Below are 24,205 nucleotides of genomic sequence, written 5' to 3'. Positions count from 1 at the left end.
ATGTCTCTGTGCCTTAGACTTGCTCTGTGCCTTATCAGCCAAAAATATTCCAAATGTTCAACATTGTTTGCTGTGGGAATGGAAAAAGCCAAAGAACAGAAGAAGCATCTTTTATAGCTTTGGGCACAATTTGGGGGTTTTAATGTCAGAAATCTTATGTGTTTAGTCTCTTAAAGCTTTTTTAGATGTGTTTAGTGTTTAGTTCAACATTTTGGGAAATATCCTATTTCTTTTTTTTTTCTTTTTTGCTGATAATTAGATGAGAGATTTGAGACCACTCTCATGTCTGTACAGTTATGTTGAAGCTACAGCCAGCAGCTGGTTAGCAAAGCTTAGCACAAAGAAATAGTCTGGTACATAACCATTTTGGACCCCCTCGGATGAGCATATTTACTGCACAGACATGTGAGTCTCTTTGCAAGAGAGCAAAACATATTTCCCAAAATGTCACACTATAATTTCAGACTATTTTAGACTTGAAACATACATTAAAGTAACATGATTTGGCAGCGTGGAAAGGCTTTGAAACTGCATATTTGAAATTGCTATATATAACATTTTGATATAATTTAGCAGCTAAATTACTGTAGAACACGTGGAAAAAGAACATTTTTTTTGTAGCTCGTCAAAAATGGGGAAAAGCCCACTTCTGAAATCAGGGCTATGGGCCTGCCACAGCACAGCTGTCTGCTAAAGTGTTTTATTATATGTATCACTGTAATTTGGTATAAAAGTGATTCACTGTGGATGTTAACTGGAAGATATGATCATAAAACAGCATATAATTAGAATGTTCATCATGTGTAATTTCTTTAGAGTTGAACTGTAGACACAGTTTCACACAAACACAAATAACACTGTTGTGTGCAGATGGTCCACATCTCAGTGTTACACAATGACATATACACAGTATATGCCACATATGTGTATACACTTGAATCCCTGCACTGCTGTGGGTCATTTGAACTGTGCACTGCTTCTCAAAGAGGAGGATTGTGTTTGCTCACATGACACAGAGGACAGGAAGGTACAGGTGCTAAGTAGATCAGCTGGATCATTCATATTTCCATTGAGGTCGGAACTGTCACGCACTGAGGATGACTGCAGGATTACCGTCAGGTGGGTCCCTTCCCTCAAAATTTCTTCCTTATGTGTCTGCATTTGTACTTGTTTGCTTTTCTGTCGTTCTTTTCCGGATTGAGTGTCACGTAACAGTAAAGCCTTATGTGGTACTAGCAGGATAAAAGCCTCACTACAGTTAAAGATCATTTCATTCTCATCAAAACTTTGTGTTTACCATAAATATTAGCAAGAATGAAACAATGTGTATGTGTACACTACTAGCACAACAGCTGTTATCACAGCTGTGGTTAAATATGGGATAATGGAATCATGAAACTACCTGTGCAATGTCAGTAAAATTTTGGAATATTCCTAAAAAGCATTTAACGTAATCTATAAGAACCTTCTTTATAACAACAGGGGAGAAAATGTCCCTTGAAAGGAGGATGGAATAAACAGGTTAAGCTCATTAAGGCGCATTAATATGTCCTGTTGCTTGAGCTTTCTATACAGTATGCTGCTGCTGTTGGTAATCCTGAAATGCAGTGGCTGGCATTAAGCCCCTAAATGCAGGTGTAAATATAGACTCATTGATTTAAATCTGCAGCTCAGGGAACAAGATGATGCCTGAGCAGTATTTATATTAAGGAGAAGATATCTTGAAATAGTATTCAGTGACACTGCATAGCATAGCCATGTTTTCTATGATGCATCAGTGTAAATATACATGTCCAGTTAAAGAGGAATAGGGCTGGTCACAGACTACTAATAGTTCAAGTCACTGTGGGATAGCAAGCATTAGCCTGATGAGTTCAGGTCTGTTGTAGCAGACAATGATGGAAAAAGCACAACTCTCGACAGGCAAACTGGTGGGATGATGAGAGCCTCTGTGGCTGGCCAGGCTGGCAAACACTGTACATAGAGTGCGTGCCAAAACAGACACAGCAAAGCCGATTACTCTTTTCCTTTGTCAGCAGAATTGCCTGTGCTAGGTCACAGTGGGGGAGAAAAGTCACCAAAACAACAGAGATGTATTCCCTGCTGAAAAAAAGAAAGTGCTGTAGCTTCCAGTTAATTTGGTGCTTCTTAAACATACATCCTAAATGCTATTGTTGTGATGACTTAAAGCAGAATTCTTTAAGTCTTGATAACTCAACATCAAAACCAAGACAAAGACCTGCACCGTCCATATCCTTATGAAGTCACTGTAGCAAGGCTGGACTGGCTGGAATACAACAGGACAAAGCCAACTGCCCTGGAGCTGCAGAATTCCAGAAGTTTCAGGCTTACTGCGTGTCGACTGGTTGGTGTTAATGCTCGGTGTGAACTCAAAAAAAACACACTGTGTGTATCCTTGAAGCTTATGTTGAATGCATTTCCCTCCGCCTAAAACATTTGCAAACGAGACATTTCTCTTAAAAGTTCACTCACACAACAAACAAAAACATCGCTCTCCTGCACTGCTTGTGGTCACGTTATGTGTTGTACATTCCTAAAATAATGTGTGTTTGATCAATTACCACAAAGCAAACCTGGGGCCAGAGAGTATTACACAGAAACGATGCACAATGCATAGAGTGAGATGAACAGGGTGGTTAACAGGAGCCCATCAACTCATTTTTGCCACAGGGGCCCTGAGCAGGTTTCAGCTATGGCCTGTGGGCTGCAGCGTTCACAGCACAAATATATGATGAAAGTATTTTGCTTATAGCCCAGCACAAGTCTAGCTAAAGACTCTGTTTAAAAGAAAAAAAAGAAAAGAAAGAAAGAAAGATAGATTGGATGCTAATCTTTCTCTAAAAAAGCTAGTGATATAAGCAATGATGTACAGGGTTTTATTGTCAAGCCTCAGTAACACTTTTTCATGGGTCTCTTAAAGGGGAATAGATGAGAAACACCCTTAAGTGCTTCAAAGGCTTGTATCCATGGAAATAAGGCATCCCAGACCCAGTCCTCAAGGTGTGGTCTCCCAGGATGATGGTGGTCTGTGGATGAACCCTGCGACAGACCACACAGATAGCCCATCGGTAACCTGTAATGAGGAGCCCCAAGATGAAACTAAGGTTACCCCTGCTGCCCCTGCACTTTTGACTAGATACTACAGTGTGATGGATGATGAGGGTGCAGATGATGTCTTCATCCCCCGGCCTCCATCCTACATGGCTCCTTTGCTGCCAGCAGAGGGTAGCAGGCATGCAATGGTGAATAATCCCAGTGTGACCCTTACACATGGGGCAGCTGACGCCACAAAGGCTAAAGCTAATCCCGATGGCTTAGACTGGCATCATGGTGAGAAGCAGTTAATGGCAGCACACAACAAGGTGGATGAAGAGAAAACAAGTACAGCACAGACTTCTAAGGAGTCTATGGACACCGCATCTCTGTCCAAAGACAAGGACTCCACTCTACCAAAAGACCAAATATCCATGGAGGGCACAGGTAGTGCGGAACCTGAGGTCATTTTGAGTGGAAGACAGGACAACTGGAGGGACACTGAAGCAGAGACAGACAAACATCCAAAACAGGTACCTTCAGGCATTGAAGAAACCTCTGAAAATGAGACACATTTTGTCAAAGAGGGAGATGAAACAACATCCGGAGACATCTGCGGTCTTGCTGAGACAGATTCAAATCTAATGGCAGAAGACGTCAACCGCGACGGTGTGGAGATAAATACCCCAACACCGTCAAGTGTGAATGATGATGACTTTGAGTCCTGTGGGCCACCAGAGCTCTGCAAATGCAACCAAAACAAGATGGAGGCAGCAACCAATCAGCCACAGGTTCCAAAAATCCCAACAGAGATGTCCAGTGATGATCAAGCGTATGTTGACACCAGATCTTTGGACTACAATCTCTCAAAGTATGACTGGGTGAGGAGAGAGAGTGGCACTAGTGAACCACAAGTGCCCCAACTCCCCATGTCCGAAGATTCTGAAGAGACGGTGACAAAGGGAGACCAGGGAGATGGAAGCAGGAGAATAGCTACTGATATACAACAAGGAGAGCAACTGCTTCAACGTCTGCAACAGGTACAACTACGACACGATGTATGTGTATCAGAGAGCACTCACACCTCCCAGCAGGTTGTCCAAGAGACGAGAGGCGAGACAAAGGGTATGCTTGGGATTGGAGTAGATAATCTGGAAACAAGAGAAGGGGGCCTGACAGCTGGAGGTGACAAGGAAGAAAGTAGGTCTCACACTGTTGAGGACGAGGGAGGAGAGACAAACCTGATGGAGAAGGAAAAGAATGAGAGTAAAGATGCTGACACAAAAATAAGGATGCCTTCAACCATGCCTGTAGAGACAGAGCATCACATGATTGCCAGAGCAGAGGCAGGTGACTCTGATGATGATCAAAGTGACAACTTGGTGTCTCCAATCCACCCCTATGAAGCATCTTCCACACAAATTCCTTTCCAATCCACCCGCCACCGATTGTCAGCTGCTGAGACCTCCATTGAGAAGCAGATTCATGAGGTCGCCCAAGACAAGCAGAACCTGCAGAGAGCCAGTGGTCTCTTCAACCTTGTGGATAATCCAGATGTACTGGAGATCCCTTTTAAGACCAATATCTCATTTGAGCTACTTACCACCACAGTTGAACAGCCTTGCCAGCGCAGCGACTGGCAGTTCTCAGAAGAGAAGATGCAGAAGGAAATAAGTCAGGAGATTCAGAGAGAACTGGTGCTGGTCAACCAGGGGAAGATCCCAGGAGGGTACAGCAAAGGGGAAATCCGCCAATTAAAGGAGACAAAACTGCTGTTTGAGGCTTTCCAGCAGGATAATATGGAAGGTCCAACAAGGCACCGTAAATCCCCTACCTCACTGCTGAAAAGTCACGTTTACCCATCTGTGCTAGAGCGCACACGTAGCTTAGAGATGTTTTCACTCAAAAGTCGCCCCATTTCCAGAGCACATTCCCTCAGACTGTACAAATCAACCTCCGAGAGGGACAAAAGTCCCGAAGACTTCCGATCAAAGAGCCCAACTGGTGGTTCTCGAGACAAAACTCGCCTATTCCCTTACCCAAAACAAGACAAAAATGTCCGCCTGTACAGAAGCATGGACTCCATAAACACTGACACGTCAGTTGTGGAGACTGGGAACAAAACTAAGGAGGGAAACATGACACAACCATCTCCCATCCTCAAACAAAACCCCTTCTACAAGTTGCGACCGGCCCTGGCTCTGCAGCCAGAAGTAGAGAAGGACATCCGGGAGGCCAGAGAAAGAGAGGAGGAGCTGCGCAGACAGAGGTGCACACTGTACGGAGAGAACAGGCAGAACAGCGAAGATGAGGAAAAGTCAGGATTCAAACCAACACTCACTACAGGTTAGTCTGTGCGGTCTCTGTGATTCCTGAATATCAGGAGTACCAGTGGTGGAATCTAACAATACTCAAGTACTGTACAGTTCTGAGGTTCTTGTCCTTTTATATAAATATTTCAATTTCATGCTACTTTATATTTCTACTCTGCTACACTTCTTTTTTTGATTCTACTACATTTATTTAGTGGTTCATTGTGTTAGATTAATTAAACAATTTCCAAATTCAGAATATTTCAGTGAAACCTGATTTGGATAAACATTACTGATCACTGATAACTAACCATACGTGGAAAATATTAAAATATTTTTAGATTATTTCCATCAGGTTGCTAAGATGCATCATATGTCTAATACGAGTCATTTAGATCTTTATTCACTGCATATCGCAGCCTTCTGACACTCAGCCTGAGCACTTTAATGAATGTCTCTCTGCATTAGCGTCACATAGTGTTATCTAAGGAACCTTATCGACAACTTAGTGTCAACTCTGTCACAGATGGTTAAGGGCACATCACTCTAGCAGCAGCCTGATCTGAGTCAGCAGATGCCAGCGGGCTGAGTGACAACATGAAGGCTACTCTCTGCACTCCAGCTTGAGCCACAGGCAGTTCTGGTTCCAGTATAGTGTTGTGTAAATACAGATGACTTCAGACAGTTGATATGTCTTGTTGAAAGTATGTGCGGTTTGTGTGCATTTTTGTACGTCTGTTGTTTGGAGCTTGGAGGCCCAACAAAACTGTGCAGCCAGCCAGGGAGAGTGTCATTATGTAGTGCCATGTTAGTATTTTCAGCCACAGCGGCTGGATAATGATGTGTGGGTTGACTCAAGGTGAAGATGATGAAGTTACATGTGACAGAATATAATATGTCTGGTGCTGGGCTAAACTTGAGGAAATGACTCATTCTTAAGGTCAAATAAGATATAGTATCTTGTCCTAACCAGCCATGACACAATACTGTATGAGAATGCACAACCCAAACAGACCTGCACTGTCATATGTTCACAGATGACATGGAGTCATTTTCAAAGTGTAGGTCCTTGATGTCAGACAGCATGGACAAAACAGGTCTCTCATTTCTATTATCAGCCGTAGCTAATTAGCTAACTAAGCTAATGTTAGCTTAATTAGTCAATAGAAAACACTGTCTCTGGCTAACTATGAAACTGATATTGCTTTAAAATGAGAAACTGAGAAAATGACTACATAGATTATATCAAGCTAAGACTGCACATAAACCTGTATGTCCAGGCAAAAAGTCACCATTGTTCTTGTACTGCAGAGTACAAATAACTAGCCTTACTATTATGTGTATGATAGGGAAACATGTAATCATGGATTGCTGCAATTACACAATGTTGGAAGAATGGGAAGAACAAGAAAAGCACCCATTATTCCAACTGGGGTACATTCATTCATTATTCCAAGTCGATTACCCCGAGTGTTAACCTTGTAGCCACACCTATTAACTAACCTAAATTAGATGCTTCTGGGTTTGCCAGATACAGGCACAGGCACAGATACAGTGTAAGTCAAAGCTCCTCTAAAGTTAGCTTAAGTGTTTGTATTAATGATAACATGGGACATTATTTTGGATGTTACCGTCGAATAGAGTCCCTAACCTTAGCCTACACTCTGATAAAGTAGCTACCAGGACCAGCTTTCACACAGTGCAGGAAGTCAGTATCACTAATTGTATCAAGAGCTTTTTTTTTTAATATAATCTGAAACCCCACAAAATAATGAAATGCCGCTGGCCTTGGGAGCATCACTCCAGTTAGTAGCCTCCTGTGGATAGTGAGCTAATTAACCAGATGTGCTAATATTTGCTGCTTACATCAGAGCAGACAAACAAAAGAGGTCCGGTTTAGTTAAATCTGTGAAAACCTTGATGGTTTATCGGATGCCTAAATCAAATACTTTCTACTTCCTGTCTTTCAGACGACAGGCGTCAGTCCAGGGGGAAACTGGAACGGGTTTGGCCACCGCCCTCCAAGACAGACCAGGCAAAATCGGAGCAGACACAGGTGATGCATCAGGTCTAATGACTGAAAAGAGCTTCTTTCTAGTTTTCTCCATCATTGTGTAAAACCTGTGCGTGTGTTTTGTGCACAACACTGGCAAGAACATAATGTGATGTGTTCTATTGTCACCAATTCAGGGAAACACTAGAGGATTAGCATTGTTAAGAAACACTGATTAGTAGGCAAATTATCAGGAAAAAAGTCAGGTTTCAAATATGTTTCTGGATGATGGGGTATTGGCTGGAATCTAAAATGGCAGAAAAAAGACGCTGGATTTGAAGTATTTGCAAATACTATTTGTTTTACAAATGCTTGAGTGAGCACAAGCGCTTCTGAAGTTGATCTCACGTCCAAGAGAATGGAGCTAAACTCTGACTCTAAATCCTGCTCTCTTCTCTGATCTCACAGCAGGAGGCAAAGGTTCAGAGAGCAGGAGGTCAGAAGCCTCCTCTCTGGCAGCGCTGGGAGTCCGGCCTGGTCAACGGGAAGCCGTCAAAGGAAAAGAACTGATCCTGGCCATCCTGATGTCTTCAGCACTACAGATAGATTATCTACGGTCTGCCATGCTAGAACTGCACAAGATTAATCAATATAAGTAATATCCCGAAGATAGTTCCATCGTAAAAGCTAATTCTGCTTTTAATCTGTGTCAAATTTACCTTTTTTTGATATCTTTAAAAACTAGTTTTATTCAGCACATAAATAAAATATGGCTTCACTCATTCTCTCCATCCTTTTTCTCTTTTCATCTCTACCAACCAAGTCAGGCAAACAATATCAGTCTTTTCACCGCAGTCTCACTGTTTATTTTAATGGGATGTTGAATTTCATTGTGCTGGTCAACAATCTGGTGCACAACGTTGTAATGACGATGTGCCTCCCTGAGTTCCCACAGCAAATTTCCGATTGAATTGGGTTTTGAATAAATTTCAAAAATAAGCTTGCAACAAAAAAGGAGAGTCCAATTTGTCACAAGTTTGTCTCCACTAATGAACTTTTTTTTTTTTTTTTTAATCATTTTTTGTGCCATGCACTCAATTATTCTAAGAAGAAAAGTAATGTTCGTTGTAATGTTTACTTTCAGAATTCACAACCAGGTTCAGCTCAATCGTCACAGAGAGGACTACTCAGCCTGTAACAATAGTCATATAAATGTATAATATAAATGTATTGGATGTGGAGGGAGCTTTCCAAAGTCTGCTAAACTTCCCCTTATGATGTCATCAGGGTTATTTTGCTTTGGGCTTGGAGAGTCTATGCAAACAAGAAGTATGGAGTTTGAAAGACATGGGTGATTACTGGGCAGGGAGGGTCTAATTAAATCAAGTATCTATCTATGTATCTAATGACACACTGTCAAGTTGCATTATGGGAACTGTAGGACTCAGTGTTTTGGGGGCTTGACCTGCATTAGACAACAAAAATCAAGGAAATATCTCAAGCTACTCTGTTTCAATTTTGACCATTCTTTGTTTAAGCTGTCTCATGTAAGTCCCAGACTTTAAGGAAGTGCAGTAGGAGTGCCCCTTTAACAGGCTTCAGAGACTGGATGCCCTGGTTCTGTTTAACACCCAGAGGGGATTATAATGATCATCATTTGTGGGTTTATTGCACATGTTCTAATTAAACAAACATTTCAAGAGAAACAAACTGCCAAATGGAGGCTGGTGTGTGGTACTGTACATTGTCCCCATGCTAGATGAGAAATATAATCATTGTTTTGGTGCCCTCTAGAGGTATGTCCAATCTCTAAACTGTAAATTCAAGCGGCAGCAGAAAAGCCGGATAACTAAAGACTGAGTGTTTTGAGCGTACATCAAAGAAGACATCCATGGTAAATGAAGGCATGAAAAAACCTCAGGAAGACTCCCCCTCGTTGACCTGTGACCACGGTTACTAGAGAAAGCTCGCTTTCTAATCTCTGCAGACAGAAGCACACTGCTTAGCCCATGTAAGTACCATCTGTTAGCCCCAGTGACTCTGCCAACGGAGGAAGGACTTTCGCTATGCCCTTCCTGGCTCAGATATCCCAGTGTTAATTGGCTGCACTTCTCAACCAACCCACGAACAGCATGCACAGCCAAGGTTTCAGTTGTTGTGACATTTTAAGAGAGCTCTCCTAAACATCCTTTATACAGATCCAAAACAAGTTTAGTTTTTCTCAAGCTCATATACATGAAGTCCATGTCTTACTGTGTTTGAAGCCATCCTGACAGTGATTTTGCTGAATCTCTGATGAAATGGATCACCGGAACAGAAGGCTGATGCAGAACTTCTCGTCTGTCTGTGGCATGGATCTGCAGCAGTAGGTGGTCGGACATCTTCAACACCTCTCATTGCATCCTGTTAGAGGACACCAGCCTCATCTCTCCTGTTGACAACAAATTTAATTCCAAATTCTCAGTCAGTTCAGATGTCTATGAGTAGTTCCTCTCTAACTTCCAATGCTTTTTTTTTGCCCCAAATAACTGTTTGACACCCAAAGAGGTTAAATTGATGCAATATTTCACCCCCCAAAAAAGAAAAGATTGGATGAAATCTAAAAACAAATACAAAAGTATTAATCACAACTTTGTATAGTTCTTCTCTCATGACCCTTCAGATTCATCTTGTGACCCTTTAGATGGGACAACAATATATAAAGTAGTTCAAACCACCATGAGCAGTTATTAACAAGCTACAGTATCATGTCATATGTAACAATTGTTTGAGTGGTCTATTTAAGCACTGACATGTCACAAGATACGAATTAGGTCTTCATCTAACATCATCAAAACACATTAGAGGACAGAAAAGAAGTAGATATAGTGCATTCTGTCCTGCCATTGTGAATCCTGATCTTTGTTTTGTTGTTTAGAAGAAGTCGATGCTTTGTTAAATTCTTCTTAAGTGCATACTAAACATAATATTTAGAACAAGTGATTCATCTGGCGTGGATGAGACGAGTTTGTGTCATTGACCAGGAGAGGGCAGTATAGTCTTAGTAATCAAAAGAAAGAGTTTGAAGACAACATCAAGACAACATGTCTTTGGCTACGAGTCTGCCCGTTAAATTCCACCTTCAGTCAGAGTATACAAGCATTCCAAGTGCTTTAGTAAACAGCTGAAGATAAACGTGTTTTCATGGTTTTAAGATAAGATGACAAAAAATAAATGACACATCTCTAATGGGACAGTAAAACCCTGATCCTTTGACCAAAGCTGTGACATAACATGACTTCTTCCAGGTTTGTTCATCTTCATGTTTAGGATTGCTAAGTCACTTCATAGGAAGGGTAAACATATGCTGAGAAAGTACAGCAGTTATGTAACCGCTGTAATTTCTCCAATGATGAGTCACTTATTTCACAGAGCCAGAGCCACCAGCGACATGCATTATCAATTCCGCGTACACTAAGACGAGGAAAAAAGTTGCTTAAGAGCACATCTGCGTCATTTTGTGCAATAGCATGTGGGTGGTAATTTCTTCAGATGTTTGGTTAACTGAGTCATTCATGAGGGCTGTCATGTACAGAACGCATTAAAGCCATGTTGTTCTAAAAACGAAGCAGTAAAAACACAAACAGCACGTCAGTGAGATGAATCTCACAGCGATGTTATCTTTCTCGAACTGCTCTTGAATCATCCGGATGGTGATGATGAGTGGAATAAACTTTTCTGGAGCAGAGAGAAGTGAATCTGTCAGGGCTGAATTTTCAAGGACTAGTTCATTTTATGTCATTGTTTTTATTCAGTCCAACTTTTGGCAGTGTAATATGCAGATCTCTGGACAGAAAACAGCTTTAAAAAAAAATGGCTGATAGTTGAGGGAAGAAAGAGAAATAGGGCTAACAAAGGGCTTACAACACAGTGACAGAGGGCTAAATGAAGACAGCACTCTCCACTCAGTGCTATTATTGTATTCCACCCTGCCCCGAGTTCACAAATACCAAGAGCTTTGTGAGTGGGTGCTGATGAGAGAGTAGAACAGTGACAGCTCTGACATCACCGCCCCTTCAGCGCCGTGAGATGGGGCTCGACTCGGCTCGGCCCCGGCGGCAGCAACCCAACGCAACGGACAGATGATGGATGACTCACTCTTTCCACCCACACAACTTCCCATCGTCGGGATCCATCATCAAGGAACTCTCACTTGTCTCCAAATTAAACCCTTCCGCACACTTCATACGTCGCTTAAGCCTCACTCAGGGGAAGGCTGAACATTTGGATGCCGCAGAAAATAGGAAAGATGTGGTAGTTTCTTTTTAAATCCACATATTGAGTCGACTGTAAGACCTGAGCGTCATGTGTGAAGCTGCAACAATGAACAAAGAGAATAAACAGCAGGCTTGTAATAGTCAAAAGTAATAGATTAATTATTGACATAGTTACCTTAAAGTATAGAAAATGGTTGAAATAGTTCATGATAACTGGATGAAAGAGTTTCTAAAAGTATGGAATAAACAATGTGAAGTAGCTGATGATAAATGCTGAAATTGTATCTTTAAGTAAACAGTGGTAATAGCTGATGGATGAATGGCTGAAACAATTAGCTAAAAATAACGTTAATGGATAAACGACTTTGATGGATCGACGGTTGAAGTGCTGGTGCAGTGGTGCTCGAGTCCGTCTGACAGAGTTGTGGGGTCCATCAGACAGAAAACGCTGGAACTGCTGAGTCGCAGCACTTAAAGGAACACGCTGGCTGCTGTGTGTTTACAGAAACTGTGCATATTTCATCATATTCTCTCATTCCACGGAGGACATGCTCCGAGTGTTTATCTCGCCCGTGCTTCTTCTTGAATTACTGGAGTGAAATGAATGAATAAACATTGGGTAGCAGGAGCATGAGGTAAGGACAGAATAAACAGACCTCAGATGGCCCTGCTTAGTTGAGCTATTGTCCTCAACAAGCCCTTCTATCTGCTTACACCCCCCCCCCCCCCCCCTCCTCCTCCTCTTTCTTTTGGTACAATGAAAACTCAATTGTCTAATTCCATGATCCCACATCACAACAGTCAACAGTGATATAAAGAAGCTGTGTATGATAAGATGATGAGTGTGTTTGTCTTCAGCTCCTCTTTGTCTCCTTGGGTTTTCTGTTCTCGGAGCTTTTGATTTATGCTGTTGTCATCTCTCACTTCCTGGAAAGCAGAATGATTTTCTCTTGAAAAAAATGTTGAAGATCAAATTAGCCATTTGCCTTCTGCATGTGAACTGTATATTTAGCTGACTATTATGTCAGTTTCAGAGAAGCTCTGCAGACCATGATACTATCACTTGGCTGTGTTTTTGTACTAAATTCATTTATCTGCCCCTCAAAGTCTCACATTCACTTTAAATATGGATTTATTGTAGAATTTTGTTTACAAAATAACCAGGCTATATAGGTCTGCTGTAAAAATCCACTGACAAAATCTATTTATTCTGAACTCAGTTGAAACCTGTGAGGTCTTTGGTTTAATTTACAGAAGTGATGTGGCTGTGCAAAAGCGTCAATGAGCAAAAAATACTGAAAAATGTAAAAAAGTGCATCAAAAAGCTGTGAAGCTGAGGCGGAATATCCTCCCGACTGAGCCAACAGCAGAAGGACAAACCACTCTGTCAGTCTAACCTTTCCAAAAGTAGCTGGTACTGCAACCACAATCTGCTTTAATGACAGGATAATTGATGATTTTACAAAGTACTCAGTTAGCGATGACGATAATTACTACATACAATTAGTGACTTTGCACTCCTGCTTTCATAATGAGGGTAGATGAAAGAGATGGGTCCTGGCAAAAATGAACACTGCCTGCCAACTTATTTTCTTCACTATATCAGCTGAAGTCCAAATGCTGCCCAAATTATAGCCTCTGGTATGTTGGAATGATGTCATTTGTGTAATAATACGTTGAAATATGAAGTTGTTCTGGCTGTTTAGGGTGAGTCAGTGGTCAGATCGGGGGTGAGCAGGGTGCTCTGAGGTCGCAGAGACTTCAGTGTTCACTCTGGGACTAATCCCTTTACTGAACAAGATTCTGATCTTTTATATTTTTCTTCCATCCTTGGCTGCTGGCCTGGGCGCTTGGCTTTGAGCATCAGGGGCAGTAGTACTTTGGGTTAAGCTCTTTCAGCCAACTGTTCAAAGCCCTTTTGCATGGTCTGCCTCTCTGGTGGCAGCAGCTGAACTGCCTGCCTTTCTATTTTGGGTTTTAAAGGAATGACAGTATTCTCGCATGACTTCTAGAAAATCCTTTCATTCCACTGTATGGAACACCGCTGGGATTAGGATGCAGTCTGCATTACATAAAAGTGAAGATCCTTAAACCAAAAAAGAACGCCTCCCATGCAAATGACAATAACCACTCTCACAGCTTTCAGTATCGTGGGGGCTGTGCTGGAAATTAGGTCTATGACAAAAATGTTTGAAATTTCAAGAGGCGCTGTCAGCTGAACAGCAGTCAGATACATGCACACTGCTGACAACACATCAGCCTATAAGGTTCCTTCTTAGCCTTTGTAAAAGACAGTGAAACAAGCCGAACCAGTTACTAACGTTTTCACTGTGAAAACCTAAAACAAAGGAAAAGATTACTTGTTAAACAAACAGGATTAAGACTTTTTGCTTCAGAGCATATAGGAAGTTACATAAATATTAGAAAATACATCCAGCGTGGTTCCCGTGTCAGGATTAAGTTAAGACTTATGAAAGATTAAACAAAAAAAAAAAGCAAGAAAGGTACATTCTGCAGCACACTTTGTTCCTCACTGTGGAAAGTTTTCCCTCTGGCTCCTCAGACAAGCCTGAATTTCATCAGCAGCATGAATGAGGCACCATGTTGCTTTCATTTCAGACATCTATGTTAATGTCTGTTTCATGATAACAGCTGTGGCAAAATGTTAATATTTACACATAAGTCGCATCCTAAGAAACTGCTCAGAAAGTGCTTGACAATCGTGTCAGACTCATCTGCAGGATCCCTGTGCATCTATTATCTGTGTTCTGCTATGCTCACAATGTTTTCAATGCGGATTTGAAAAGGAGACACCATAAGCTTTGAGCAGACGGGATTTCAGGAAACCTGACCTTAGTTGGTTATAGGAGCATGAGACTCATGCAACAAGATCCACTTCAGTGTTGTGAAACAAAAGACTTGGCTCACATAATAGATTCTGCTTCTTCTTTTATAAAGACAATGGCAGCACGATGCAGCTGATGATATAGAAAGACGACTTTTGTGAGCAACAAACAATTACAGGAACAACCACACAGTCACAGATTCATCCTGCATTATCTTTATCAAAGCTTTCAAAACTCAAAAGCACTCAAAGCACAGAAGATGCTGCGCTGAGCAGGAAAAAGCAACATCTTACAAGGTCAGAATTTCATTATGCAAGAGATCCATCAAAGTGTAAGACTAGTCTTTATCAATAGATACACTTTTTTTTTTTTTTTTACCAAACCACAAAGTTTGTTACATAACTAACTACCTTAATTTGTGGAGTTACAGGTTACATAACAAAAAAACCCACATTCATGACTAGCAAATTAGCCCAGTCTCATGGCAAAGCGTGTAATACACCTGCAGGTCAAGCAGGGGAAAGCGTGTCAGAGTAATGCTTTGTCTCGCCTACTTGTGGAAAATAAATGTGTGTATGCATGTTCGTACCAGCAGGGGGCGATAATGACAGTAGTGAAGGACAAAAATCGAGGGGTGGAGGTCGAGGTGGAGTGCAACCATCACCTGAAATGTTTCTCAACAAGCATTATTTTGAGTAGTACCCAGACATTGCATATTTATTATTGCTAACTTGGCTACAAAATGAGAAGCTGCTTTTACACCGAGGCGACACAGAACGTGACACGGGCCAGCATTGATCGGCATGTGTATGACACGTTTTGGCGGGATGAGTAAATCCACTGTGTAGTATTCCCTGTACTGTGTGTGCCAGTGCCGAATGCTATCACTTTAAGCTAATAATAGCAGCTCTGTCCTGCTCTTTACTGGATTAATTGATACTCCAGCAAATGTTACCTGAGGTAGTGTTACGTTAGCCAAACACGTTGGTTAAGATGGATGGTACTTATCCACAGAAGAACACTGAGGAGCCAAAGCACCTCCCAAATCTTAACGAAATGTCCTGCAGACCTGGCATCAAGCCAACTGATTGGCTGAGGATGTGGGTATGAGACGAAAATGAATGTAAGCATACTGCATACACTACAAGGATCCAAGCTGCATCATGACACATCTACTCGCAGTTACAGCTCCCACTGTGCACGACAGTCACCTGAAGTTGTTAGAGGCACCTCTCTTTGCTGCTTCTCTTGGTGGGCTGATCATTATATCACTGAAAGGAATGGGTTAGCACTGTGTGTTTGGATCTGACAGAAATCATGTCAGTGACAGTTCGGTCTTGTAGCTGCAAGTTGAATTAGAAAACACTGCTTCTACACGTAACTTTGGAACCGCTACAAGAACAAAGATTAAAAAAAGAAGAAAAACGAGAGCCTAGGCAGCATAAGGAGACGTAACAACGCTGTTTCTAATGTTGCATGTCTACTTCAGATATAATCTATGTGTCATGGCTTAGAGGGGTTGGACTATGGCGTGTATACTGCGTAGTGTCATGGGAAAGGGTTTCAGAGTCTGGAGAGATTATCGAACAAACAAATTATGACTCACAGCAGAAACGACTTCAACATCTGTCCACATTCATACACCGAGAAAAACGAACACATGCAGCGTTAACTGTCTCCTCGTGGGAAATGACAATCGAGCACTGCTGTGATGGCTGCAGTTCAACAGCACCGAAGCCTCTGCCAAGGCTCCCTCGGGTGAACCTGAGCTCTCGGGACACTGTGCCACTGCCATGCTGGAATGAACAAGGTGGAAACTGGGCCATCTATATCTGTGCTACCCTCTGATTACGAACAGATTATGCAACCGCAAAGCATGCTTTACATAACCAGCTATGGCCATGCACTCCTCCTCTATACACCCTTTGTTCCCAAATTGAATAATTGAATCGCCCTAACCCTCTTCTAACCAAGCCGACGGCCTGCGTGACACCTAATCAAATATGTTAGGCACCTCTGACACCTATACTCCTTCTCATGCTGGGCTTTACGTCGCCCTTTGCTCTGGATTGATGTTTATTACGACAGTGATGCAAACTAAGTACCTGAATGAGAGAGATGATGTGTTTACACATTTAAAACAGCAGCTTCGGGAATGAATGCTGTTTATCGAGCGCACACACAGTTATCTTAAATGGCTGATAGCGCTGATAACATTGTGCAGTTACAGTATATTTTCAGCAATGTGGCCAAACAGACAGTGCGTGACTCGCCAAATCCCTTTTTGAATCAAAATGCACTTATAAACACCAGCACTTAGTTTGACATGTTAGGGACTGTATGGAAGCTATGAGCAGGGAGAGGTTGTCAGAGAAAGGGGAGGGTTGTGTATTTTCTCTTTTTGCTTATCTTTTTTTTTGGTTGTTTTTTTTGCGATAGCTTTGTCTCATCCCAGATTCTTTCTAACCATTTGAGATTTATTGGGAAATAAATAAGCAAAGGTCAAATAGAGATTTTGACATTTGACCATGCACTCTTTGGAAGCACCTGGAAGAAACGCCTCCAACATTCTCAGCCTCTCAAGTATCATGTAATTTCATATGACAGGCAATCAGACATCTGATCTGATACATATCAGGCCGTGGCATCATCTGATCTCATTCATATGTATTCATATGAGGTGGTATCTGGGCTGGGTGGAAAATATTGCGGCGCTCAAGTCCGTCAGCAGCCTCAGAGCTGCAGCCTGTTCTGTGTTAATAACTGTTTCTCTTACTGCTCTTTATCAAAAAACAGAGTTTTGTTACGTTTTCCATAGAAGACACCACCCCTTATTTTTAATTGGAGTTTTCTTCCTTTTTGCTCTGAATGTTTTACACTAATTTCAACTGAAAACACTAAACTCTGGTTTTCGATAAATGGCTTGCAAATGAAATTCACTGTCTTTGTTCTTACTTCTTTGCATATCAGCACTGGCTGTAATAAGCATGCAGGGAATCAGCAGGGAGAGCAGCAGACTGGAGTGAGCTGTGGCTGCTCTGGATTCTGGGTCAGCGGAAGAAAACAACACAAACTTATCATCATTATGTCACATCGCTCCTCGCTCACTTCAGAACACTGCTCGATCCAGTCCTGGTGTCAGATAGTATGACCGATCTGAGGAGACATTTGGCTGCAGGGGAAAAAAAAACCCTGTGGTAACTTTACACTTGATTACAATCTGAAAAAGAGTTTTGTTTTTTTAATAAACCTTGTCGGTTGTGTCATTCTGCCCACAGTTGTGTGCATGTTGTCCAGATTATGGTATTTTGATTAATCCTTCCGCATTCTCCCGAGACACGGCCCCTCTAATATATGTAATTTGTTTTATGAGCATTTCATAAGCCATCCCACCCCCCACCCCTCCCCAAATGATCAAAAGTGGTTGCTTTGGAAACAGCGTGACGTATTTCAGAGCCCAGGAATAGAAGCATGAGGAGGAAAGCGGGTCTGAGGCTCTTGGCTTCTGCCTCACAATTGGTCTGAGTGCCTCTCCAAATGTTTTCCTCTAATGTGTGTCGGGGGGCCAACGCTCAAACGATGCTGAAATATTCTGTCTGATTACAGAGCAGACGGCGGGGTCAGCGATGACACAGCGGTGGGGAGGTCGCTTGCTTTTGGTTTAGATAAAGAAAACATCACCTGGCTGATGGCGTTTGGAGCACACCGGGGCCACGACTGATGCAGTGAGCTGGACGACGGCTGGAACATTAAACGACTGACAACAAATTATCAATAAACATACACCCGCATGCGCACAGACACACACGCACACGCTCTGCTTGTTATGAAACAGCCCCCCAAGTCAAACAAACTGAGTCATAGCCTATTTATAGCTACCGCAATACATCTCTCATGTGCATGAGGCTTGGATCGAGGCTGCGCTGTGTGTCTGTGGTATAGACAGGCTGTTACATAAACGTGTTCCTGCATACATGTCTCAGGGGAGCAGTGATTCATAACATGAGCACAGCTCTCTTTTTATCTGCATTTTTCTTCGTCACCGGCCAAGCAAAAAATAATTATTGAGACGGCTAAATCCGGTTGTATGTCGGATGCTGTTACACATTTTTCTGGATCTAAATTTAGAAATGCAGCAGAGCAGATTCGGGCCAAAAAAAAGTGCTTACTTAACATTTTAACAAATAGTTCGTCATTTTAGGAAACACGCTTTTGAGAGTTGGACGAGAACACTAATTCCACTCTCATGTCTATGTGATGAATATGAAGTGACAGCAGCCAGTTAGCTTAGCATAAAGACTGGAAAGAGCTAGCTAAGCTTTGTTCAAAAGTAACGAAATCTGCCTTGCAGCACCTGAAAACCTCGCTAATTAACACATTATATTGTTTAATCAATTGTTCCAGCAATTGTTAGCGAGGCTAAGCTGACCGGCTGCTGGCTTTAACTTCACATCTAAAGCTCTTTCTTTAAGGGCAAAGCTTCAGGATTTTTCATTGTTGCAGTCAAGTTAAAAAGTGACACAACACAAGTCACAGATGCAGTGTGTTTAAAATCACTGTATGCACATTGCTCTTGTGACTTTGTGTAATTGGAGACAGAGAAGGAGCAGAGCTGAGATAAAAGAGCAAACAGCTAAATTTGATTTGATGTGATAAACGTGTGGGGATCAGAAAGATGATGCGTTAATTATGAGTCTCCATTTGCTTCTGTTAATATGTAACATTACCGACAGCGCAGAAGACAGCTCCTCTTATCTTTCGTAATGTCGGTCGACTATCACTGAGTCGACATTAGATAACGTTATATAGCAGGTGAAAGGAGGCCAAGCTGGCGTGCACTTCGATGATAGCGTGCTGCAGCACACTGCCGCAGCACACTGTGTCACTGCAGAGGGATTTTCTTTTCAGCCATAATGAAGCAAACACAAACAAAGGATTTTCTTAAACAACATCAGACTGCACGGGGTTGTAAGGACGCTGCAAAGGAGGCGCAGAGGGGATGGAAATAGAGGAGGGTTATTCGAAAATATGTGTCGAAACAAAATGAAACGCAGGAGCTGGAGAAAGGATCGACAAAGGGGTGCTGAGCTGACAGGTGACACTCAGCTGGTGATCAGTGGACTGTATCTATGCGACCTTCTTCCTGCAACGGCTAACTGTGTCAGCAGAGTGACGGCCTCCTCCCTTCCCTGTCCCCCTCTCCGGACTTCCCCTGTGGTCTGGTTCAGAGTGTATTTTAAGCTTGTCCCTTCCACCTCCTGCAGGGCATTTTACGTAACATGCCTTTGCCCGTCAACTTTAACTAACACCTCCCAGCTCATCCGTCTGACTCCCAGTGGCTGTTTTTCTAAAGCCGGTCAGCTGATGTAAACAGTCTTGCTGTGAGTCTTGTCTGTGCCACCCACTTGGCAAGAACGGGGCACAGATATTTATATCCACCCTGCTGCCCACCACTGCTGCAGACGGAATCCACCCCAGAGCGGATGAATTATGAAGAAAGCCAGGATACAAAAATGATACTGTCTGAGGCTGTGAAATATTATTCTGAGAGCACTTCATCAATGCTAATGCTAAAATCAGTGTTTACTGCAGGCTGGTAGAGCTCTCCTCCGGGAAACGCTGGTTTTGTAACCTCTACTATTCTTCTACAAGCATTATCAAAATAATTTACAGTACTGCTACGACTATAAATAATCCAAAATCAGAGAACAGTTACTGTTCAGCACGGGGCTCATGGACATTACTCCTGTGCAGTATAAGTAATTTGGCACCAATTACAAGAAAAGAACATTTTGAGAATGTTATTTGAGTTTTTATGTTGAGTTTAAAAGCAGCTGAGGCTTGAAAGAACTCGTTAAACCTTGGATGGAATGACGACTAAAGGGCTGTGACTGACAATTATTTTCTGTATTAATCAGTCTGCAGATTATTTTCTCAATTTAACAATTAACCGTTTAGTCTAGCGATTCATTTTCTGTTAATCGACAAATTGATTCAACTCAGTCAACTAATCGTTTTAGCTCTGCAACCATTTATTACTGGTAGCTTAATTAGCTGACATATTTGCTGAACTGTATGCAGGCCTGTTCAGACATTTGACATTTATGCATAATCAGCTAATCTGCTGTGCACTGACTGAGAGTTACTGCAATATGAGCTCATTTTTCCCTCACTGTTACAAATGTGGTTGTTCGGTTCGCACACAGCACATGTCTCTAGTGCCGAGGCAGCGTTACCATTTGAAATTGAAAGTGCTTGACTTCAGAGAGGCAGACGGTGTTCGCCATTGATTTTGCCAATTGAAATGACTCTTGGCATATATCACCGGCTACTAGCTTGCTCGTCAAGCTGACATTAGCTTCATGATTTGTATGAAAACATTGTCTCCATTTCACTTATTTTAAAGGATGGATCTGATAAAAGGGGTCTCATGCACTTGATGGGTACATACATGATATGATGCTAAAGGACTGAGGTCACAGTTGCATGTCCAAGGCAAGAAGCCTGCAGCCTCTCCAGCTGATGACCCATGAAGCAGACATGGAAATAAACAGCATTTTTCTTGTATTCCGTTGTAGAGGTCGTTAGGACTACTATCATAAGTGTGACAAAGAAAGTTTAGGCGACATACTTGCTCTTTTTCAAATAGCGTTTCAGCTCTTAATGTTGTACGAGCAAAGGCTTTCAGAGCTGAGAGAGAGGCTTAATCTCAAGGTTTGCTTATTTTATAGAATCAGTGTTAAACTGGAAAAGGCAGAACAGGATTGGTCCATTCCAGTCGAGCCAGATTAATTGTCCCACCCTCGCTCAGTGCTCTCTTCTATTGGATTGAGACAAACCTAAGAAACAAACCTTTAGCTACATTGTATATTTGTACAAATGGAATAAAGTTCAGCGCTTACACTGTATTTTACAACTGAAGCGACTGAATGTGACTTGTTGTCATCCTTCATTGCAAAGTGTTTCTTGTAAATGCTGTCTTTTACTTTGTGTACACTGTTCAGTATCGAAGTTTCAGGCAGTCAGTGTGACTAAAAAGTCCTCCTGTAAATATTTGCAAACTCCCCTGAGACATGAGATGTTTTTCAGCTGAGACGAGGTGCTCTGTTTACGGGCTTGTTGTGCCCTCTTTACCCTGCAGGTCAAAACTACAAGGTGAGCCGTTCCATAACAGGGTCTGCCAGAATGTCAAGAATTCAGCTCAAACTTGTTGAACTCATGTGGTTCCTCCTCTCTGTATGTTGTTTTCCTACGAAGTCGGTTGACTGCAACACAGCCCTGCCTGAGTTGCTCATGCTTTTATTAGGTAATAAGATATGAGGAAATGTAAGAAAAACGAATGATTCTGAAGTGCTTGTGCTCGCATTCCACATAAAAGAATGCAGTAACCAGAGTCTTTTTTATCTGAAGTTATGTTGCAAGGCTTTTGTGGACATCTTACCAAACAAATCATCAGATGTAGAAGTCATTCTGACACTTATTGTGTTGCTTTGTCTTGTTTTGCTAAGATCCTCTTTGACATGCATTTTTTTCATTTCCAGAGAAGCACAGGGCAGAACCACTTTCTTAAGTAGAAGTGTTACATACACATATTTCACAAGCTGAACTGATGTATGGTGTAACTCACCTCCTGTTGCATTAAACCTTTCGACTCTTTCATTTATCTGACTTACTTTTCTGTTCTTCCTGTGCCTCTCAAGACTTACTTACAGCTATAGCTTATAAGTAATTGATCATTTGAAATGAAAAAAAAAAAAAAAAAAGCTACCGCAGAGTCGGTAGTAAAAATTGAATTTCTTCCATCGTTTCACTGTAGTTGAATGATGAAGAGCTGGGAAATTCTCAATCATAAAATGTTCATTTATGGTCATACTGTAGGTGGAGTGTAATTTCACTTGTTTCAAATATTTAACTGACCGTTAAAGTTAGTAAAACCCTAATTTTCAGTTTTATAATATCCAGGTTTTGACTGTCTCTGCTTCAATGATTATCTTTTTAATACAAAGGGACCTCCTGGTATTTTGGATTATGAGACCCACAGGTGACAGTGGCTTACAAGGCCAACACTCTGCTAATGTAATTTCCCAATCAATCTTTTCATGAGTGTGCCTGCAGGCAGTAGCCTGGACAGCAGATTGGCCTACTCCTTTAAATACAACTACGAGCACACGGTTTGTTTGCTGTTTGTGCCAGCAATCCATTCTATTGAGCTGGGAAGTTCATAAATCCTGAGTGACACATCACTGCGTGTAGTTTAAGCGGCTTTCATGCAGCGTTTCATGTTGTGGTTGCAGAGGACGTACAGTACATACTGTTAATGGAGAATCTGATGCAGCCCAGCGTTAATCTCTGTCTTCCTCCGTGCTCAGTGTCTTTGCTAAGCTGTTAGCATTCGTACTCTGTTGTTAGTCTCCCACCAGGAGGCCTCTCAGGATCAGATAAGTATCAATCTACTGTGCCCAGGAAATGGCATTAGCTGGATGCAGCGATTTGATCACACACTTGACCAACTTGACATCTCTGCCGCTTGTTTTATTAAAAAGGCAATGCAAGAGAATCTTAATAATCTCATCTGAAATGAAAAGGCAAAGCTCAACATTTTGGGAAATGTGCCTCTTTGCAAGGATTGTTCTTTCAGCTGAGACTTCAGCTGAGAAGATTGATACCATTTTCATGTCTCTATGTAGCCACCACCAGCTACTCGTTAGCTTAGTTTAGCATAAAGACTGGCTGTGTCCAGAGGTAACCCAATCCACCTTTGGATTAAATAAATGAGATGTAATGTGCTGATGAGTGGACTTTAGAGGCGGACATTTTAGTGAGCTGTTTCCCCATTTCCAGTCTTTATACTAAGTTAAGATAACTGACTGCAGGTTTAGCCCACAGAGACGAGAATTGGTTGATCTTCTCATCAAAGTTTCTACAAAAAAAAAAGTGTATTTCCCATAGTATCAGATAATTCCTTTCATTTTCTTCATCATTTTAAAAAAGTGAGCTGTCATTAGCATTACACAAACACTGTGAAACTGCCATTACTGACAACAACGCATTACAAATCGTAGAATTTAGCATGCTTTCTATGATGGAACATTTATGTGGAAAATTCCACATTAACAAAGTCTTGTTTGAAGCAGCTATTGTACTGTGACTGTGCAGGCACTGGCTTCAGTCGCTATCAGAAACCAAAGGTGGCCAAACAGTGAGGGGCAAGGGGCTCAGAGTGTATCTCTGTGTCGACTCGAGCATGTTTGCTCAGGGGGTTTGCATATGTGATATGATACAGTACATGCAGTTCATTGTCTCCTGTGAGCACACAAATGTACAAGTGTTCACTGTAAAAACAGGGGTCGCTTGAGGCTCTTGGCCGAAGCCCTCATGCAACTTTCACACTCAGTACACAGAGCCACGTGTTACATGCTGCCCAACATACAAGTGTAGGTGCTTGCAGGCCATCAACAAACACACAAACATAGTGTGGTGTTATCTTCCTAACTCAAAGACCCTACATTAGACCAATCACAAATTGGTGTACCAATGAGCAAGATGTTGTGTAATACACAAAATATGACTGAGATAAAGATTTGAACCCTGAATAACAGACAAAATTTGAAGTGTTGTGAGTTATTACTCATTATGCATAATGTGCTGTCAATGATATATGTACTTGTGTATCTATCTAAGTATGGCACATTATATACTTTTGCAGGGTTTGAGACTGAAGTACCAGCAGTCCCGGCTGTCTGG

General features: G+C 41.8%; 1 protein-coding gene across 3 annotated transcripts; it reads left to right on the top strand.

Moving 5' to 3' along the window:
* Positions 1–1,017: 1,017 nt before the first annotated feature.
* On the top strand, positions 1,018–8,750 carry LOC143333755 (uncharacterized). Of its 3 annotated transcripts, none has more exons than XM_076752020.1 (4): positions 1,018–1,119; positions 2,942–5,400; positions 7,337–7,422; positions 7,831–8,750. In XM_076752020.1, the coding sequence occupies exons 2-4, from the start codon at positions 2,988–2,990 to the stop codon at positions 7,927–7,929; spliced, it is 2,598 nt and encodes an 865-aa protein (XP_076608135.1). In that variant the 5' UTR covers positions 1,018–1,119; positions 2,942–2,987; the 3' UTR covers positions 7,930–8,750. The 3 variants fall into 3 exon arrangements, with proteins under 3 accessions (XP_076608135.1, XP_076608133.1, XP_076608134.1); XM_076752018.1 differs by having other exon boundaries at positions 7,828–8,750; XM_076752019.1 differs by lacking the exon at positions 1,018–1,119 and having other exon boundaries at positions 1,129–5,400; positions 7,828–8,750.
* Positions 8,751–24,205: the final 15,455 nt, after the last annotated feature.

Source organism: Chaetodon auriga, chromosome 16, assembly GCF_051107435.1.
Source record: "Chaetodon auriga isolate fChaAug3 chromosome 16, fChaAug3.hap1, whole genome shotgun sequence".
In the NCBI taxonomy this organism is placed as follows: domain Eukaryota; kingdom Metazoa; phylum Chordata; class Actinopteri; order Chaetodontiformes; family Chaetodontidae; genus Chaetodon; species Chaetodon auriga.
The sequence above is the reverse complement of the archived record's forward strand: the minus strand, read 5'-3'. Positions and strand labels throughout refer to the sequence as shown.

Bases quoted from the DNA above. Each gene is read 5' to 3' on its own strand.
- LOC143333755 (XM_076752018.1), top strand. From the start codon at position 2,988: ATGGAAATAAGGCATCCCAGACCCAGTCCTCAAGGTGTGGTCTCCCAG. The intron at 5,401-7,336 runs GTTAGTCTGTGC...CCTGTCTTTCAG, and splicing joins CAAACCAACACTCACTACAG to ACGACAGGCGTCAGTCCAGG. The intron at 7,423-7,827 runs GTGATGCATCAG...CTGATCTCACAG, and splicing joins CAAAATCGGAGCAGACACAG to CAGGAGGCAAAGGTTCAGAG.